Source organism: Sinocyclocheilus anshuiensis, unplaced genomic scaffold (genome assembly GCF_001515605.1).
Source record: "Sinocyclocheilus anshuiensis isolate Anshui unplaced genomic scaffold, SAMN03320099.WGS_v1.1 scaffold62, whole genome shotgun sequence".
In the NCBI taxonomy this organism is placed as follows: domain Eukaryota; kingdom Metazoa; phylum Chordata; class Actinopteri; order Cypriniformes; family Cyprinidae; genus Sinocyclocheilus; species Sinocyclocheilus anshuiensis.
Window position 1 is genome coordinate 689,933 of NW_015544180.1, and position 4,714 is coordinate 694,646.

General features: G+C 39.0%; 1 protein-coding gene across 1 annotated transcript in view; it reads left to right on the forward strand.

Moving 5' to 3' along the window:
* Window positions 1-4,714, forward strand: part of LOC107696338 (ADP-ribosylation factor-binding protein GGA3-like) — a 9,277-nt gene extending 4,563 nt beyond the window's left edge. Inside the window, exons 9-17 of the mRNA XM_016496632.1 lie at window positions 745-826; window positions 914-1,030; window positions 1,155-1,397; window positions 2,155-2,228; window positions 2,341-2,492; window positions 2,677-2,960; window positions 3,349-3,518; window positions 3,767-3,877; window positions 4,168-4,714. Coding sequence (XP_016352118.1) covers window positions 745-826; window positions 914-1,030; window positions 1,155-1,397; window positions 2,155-2,228; window positions 2,341-2,492; window positions 2,677-2,960; window positions 3,349-3,518; window positions 3,767-3,877; window positions 4,168-4,278 — 1,344 coding nt within the window. The 3' untranslated portion in view covers window positions 4,279-4,714. The remainder of the gene's footprint in view (window positions 1-744; window positions 827-913; window positions 1,031-1,154; window positions 1,398-2,154; window positions 2,229-2,340; window positions 2,493-2,676; window positions 2,961-3,348; window positions 3,519-3,766; window positions 3,878-4,167) is intronic.

A 4,714-nucleotide genomic window follows, 5' to 3' on the forward strand; every position in this document is an offset into this window, starting at 1 on the left:
TCCACTGTATTGCATGGATAGGTATAACATTTGAGTACTGAATAAGCCAAATTCAAGTCTTCATGATCTCACACACACAACCTGTTTACTGTAGGCTACAAACACAAAATTTTATTGTTTGCATTTCTAGTATTCCTTATCTCAAGTAGGCTTATGCAAACCTCTTTGCCACATGCATTGGAATATGTATTATATTGAAAGTTAAATTTTCAAATGAAAATAGCAACATGATCGTTTTATAAAGTATGCGTTCATATGTGCTTCATTTTCGTTGGAGGAAACAGCTGTGGTGTGATGAGGGGTGAACGCAGTGAAAACTTAGGCTACAGTAGATGGGGAACCAACCGATTATTGCTCTCCCATGATATTTTGTAATCTGGATTTATGACAAAGAACTGCACAGATGCATATATTATAACAGTATATCGATAAACACACACCTTGTCCTCTGTTTCTCGCACTGAGCCGCTGTGGTCTGCAGATTGAAGAACGAGCTGAAAGACAGGGAGGAGCCGATCGAAGTCTGCCGCTGTTTTCATATTAAATTTAAAGGGGACTAAGGTGATCACGATTTTGTGTACGGTTTATGGAGATAATCGCAAAATTGTAGGGGGGCTGAGTAGTCATTTTAGGGGTGCTATAGCCCCCCTAAAAATGGCCTAGCGACGCCCATGAGAGCGTGTATAATTAAGTTAATGTAACCATGACAACATCGCTCACATGTGACCTGACGTCTGTGTCTAGGAGCTGTATGAGCGCTGTGATAAACTACGACGCACCGCGTTCAAACTGGCCACTGAAGCGGAGGACAATGACTCCAGTTTGGGTAAATGGCATGATGCTCCGCTTTACTCTCAGAGGAAGATGGAGGATTGTTTATTTGAAATGTTTATTATTTATCTGCTTCCTGTAGGTGACATTCTCAAGGCAAACGATGATTTGTCCAGAGTAATCGGCTCTTATAAACGAATCGTAGAAGGACAGGCGGACGACGGGGACGGTGAAGATCTCCGACCAGCTGCTAGTGAAGGTGTCGTGCTACTGTTTGACTGATTTGAGAAATAATTGACCTTATTGATCTCATAGATATTCCCTCGTTGATTATATTTTGATAATCACATTTTCTTCTAACATGATGTTTGTTGTTCTCTCAGGATGTGGCACTCTGATTGATCTGGCTGGACTCGATGAACCTTCCTCTCCCCCGACCGTCCCCACTCCTTCTCTTCCTCCTCAGGTCCTGTCAGCCAATCTCACGGCCTCGTCCATCCCCGTGCTGCTGCCTCCTCCTCGCCGATTGGCCGGCGGTCACAGCAGTCAGACGAGCAGCCCCAGTCACAAACCGCCTGAGCAGCAGACCTCCCTCTCCCTGCTGGACGATGAACTCTTGTCTCTCGGTAATAAATCTCTTTTAAATTGTTGTGACGCTGTCTGGTGATGTATACTAAAGAAGTAGGCCATGATAGGTCATGTGATAGAGTGAGTTTACCATGTTTTTACACGGTACCCCACATAACAGTGGAAAAATCACTGTAAAACAAAACCTCTTGTGTTTTATAAAATGGCATCAACAGTAATTTGATAAAAAAACACTTGTTGAATACGTAAATAATATGAATAAAATAATTATAATAATGTTTTTGAAAATTAATGTAATTTTTGATAACAATGTTATGATAAAATATTGTTAAGCATATAAAAACCATGTTTAGTAAATAAAGTTGTAATTGATCAAAATAATAATGATTAATATAATTATTAATAGAAATTATTTTATAATGGTTTAAAATGTTTTATTATTATAATTATTGTTATTAATTAATATTAATAATAATAATAATATTACAATACAAATATTGTTATTAAAACATATGTGAAAACAATGCTTAGTAAATAAAAAGTTGTGATATAATAATAATAATAATAATAACTATGAATTGTATCATTAATTATATGTTTAAATTATAATTTTTTTGTTAATAATAATAAAATAATAAATTACAATTATTTTTATTATTGTTATTAAAATTTTGAAAACAAGGTTCATTAAAATAATAAGAATATTCTTCCACCAATTCTTGCATTGTTTTCATGACTTTACTATTCATATTATTAGTTTATAAGCAATATAACATGCTTAAATGTTATTCTCAGGACTGAATGATCCTCCCACTGTGCCAAACAGACCAAAGTTGGATGAATTGTCTGGTCAGTGGACGTCTCTACAGGTAGGACACACAAAACCATTTGGACTTACAGATGTTCAAGGCATGTGTGGAATGTTAAGAATCCTTAGAGAGATGATTGAGTCTGTCATTTTGGTTGATCTCTTGCTGTCAGGCTCCTGATCCGGGCCTGGACCTGTTTGGGAGCATCTCGGCACCGAGCGTCGTCTTTCCGACAACACGCACACCTGCACAAGCCTCACACACACCGGCTGTCAGTCAGGGGCTGCAGGATCTCTCCATGCTGGACTTTGGAGGTGGAAAGAGGTACAGTTCTGCTCTGAAACAGCCCCTCAAACCAGCTTAAAGTGGTTTGCACATGTAGAGCACATGTTTCATATCAGTCACTTCTGAGGCTCCATGATGTTATGAAGCTCCTTTAGAAGGGAGATGCTGATGTAGACCGCTTATTTGAGTATATAAATTAATAGCTTATTCTGTCTCTCCACAGTGTTTCTGTTCTGAGTGGCATTGCTGGAGGTACTTTTGGCCTTTCTGGAGGTATGATGGGCTCCGCAGCCGCCCCTCTTCAGTCCACTAACCCGTTTGTGTGTGCGGCGGTGCCCGGCTCGCCCGCTGTGGCCCGGGCTCAGGCGGTGATGGGTTCCTCGGCTCCAGGCAGCCCTTTCTTTCAGCCCTTCTCATCTCCGTCTCACTCGCTTCAGAGCAGCCCGGCGCGGAGCTCAGAGCCCAGCCTGTCCAACCTGAACGTCCCGCTCGAGTCCATCAGACCCAGTGAGTGACCGCAGCTTGAATGGAGTCTGACGAATGGCCTAATTCAACTGATGTGAAGTGATTCCGTTTTAAATTTTCAAATGATTAATTAATTACACTAACAGGAAGTGAAGCATTATACTATAAAAAAAAAAATATATTATAAGCTTGATGTTTTTTATTAAAAATATAAATATTAAAAGTATATTATTATTATAAATGTTTTATTATTATAGTATTATTTTATTATTAACATATTAAACTTATAAGTATCTTTTTTTCTTTTGGTTTTGTGGATGAAATGTTAAGGTTATTTTAGATATCCAGATATCCAAGTCATCCTGCAACTTACCTAGTTATCTGTTTTACTTGCTGAGCTGTAACTGAGTGTTTCTGCTGGTGTCCTCAGGTAAAGTCTTACCTGTGACGGTGTACGATAAGGATGGAGTCCGTGTTCTCATGCACTTTGCGATGGACTGTCCGCCGGGTCGACCGGACATCCTGGTCATGGTGGTGTCGTTGCTCAACACGGCACCGTTACCCGTTCGAAGCATAGTGCTGCAAGCAGCCGTGCCCAAGGTACGACCTCCTCCGCTGCCAACACAGATTTACACAGCGATTTTACATGAATCGTTCATTTGAATCGGTTCCTTTTAATGATTCAGTTGAACCAATTCACAACATTCCTTTCACTATAAAATGTAAAATGCCACCGAGATTTCTTGAAACATGTTTGATGACTCTCTGAAGTTCTGAAAGTTAAACATGACCTCTGACCTCTACTTTAACTTGACCGTTTACCCTGTATTGTGTTCTGTTTGTGTCAGTCTATGCGAGTGAAGCTTCAGCCTCCATCAGGTACAGAGATCGCGCCCTTTAACCCTATCCTGCCCCCCGCATCCATCACTCAGGTCATGCTGCTCGCCAACCCACTCAAGGTGAGGGATCAAGCACATTCGATGCTTTTTTAATTACAAAAAAATAACAGAAAAATCAAATCAAATCTATTTGTAAAAATTGAATAATCTTTTTTTGAAAATCTTTTAAAAACTATTTATTTTATTATTAAAAAAACGTATTCATTTAATTATTTTTATTAAAAAAGGAGGGGGATAAATAATAAAACAATCCAACCAATCAAAATGTGACAGCACTTTGAGTCTCCTCTAGGGAATCTTTTCATAAAGGTTTACTTGTGTGTGTGTGTGTGTGTGTGTGTGTGTTTCAGGAGCGTGTGCGTTTGCGCTATAAGCTGACGTATCTTCTGGGAGAGCATCAGTATTCGGAGGTCGGAGAGCTGGATCAGTTTCCTCCAGTGGACAGATGGGGGTCCCTGTAGATCTCGCTGTTTACCTGCTTGAACTCTTAAATGTTCATTCCCAAGTATCATCATTCATTTGTGCTGTTCATTTGTTTTCAGCCAGTGTTTTACTGTAGGCTTGTGAAGCAGCATTTGATGCTTGATGTCTGCTGGATATTAATACAATAACACAACATCAATGACACACATGATGGTCCGAAGCGGACACGCACGTTTCAGAGATCTTTTGCGTGCTGCTCTTAAAGCAGTTTACCATGGTAATCACAGTTTCTGTCAAAATACCATAGTAAAACAATAATTAACTGGCAGTTTCAACAAACAGTACAACGTTTTGGTTAGAAAATTACATTTAAAAAAATTCCTTTAATTTGTGAAATAAGCTAGTTATCTACTACAAACTTGAATTATTTATGAATTAATTTAGACTAAATATACAACCTTTTACCAGTGATAT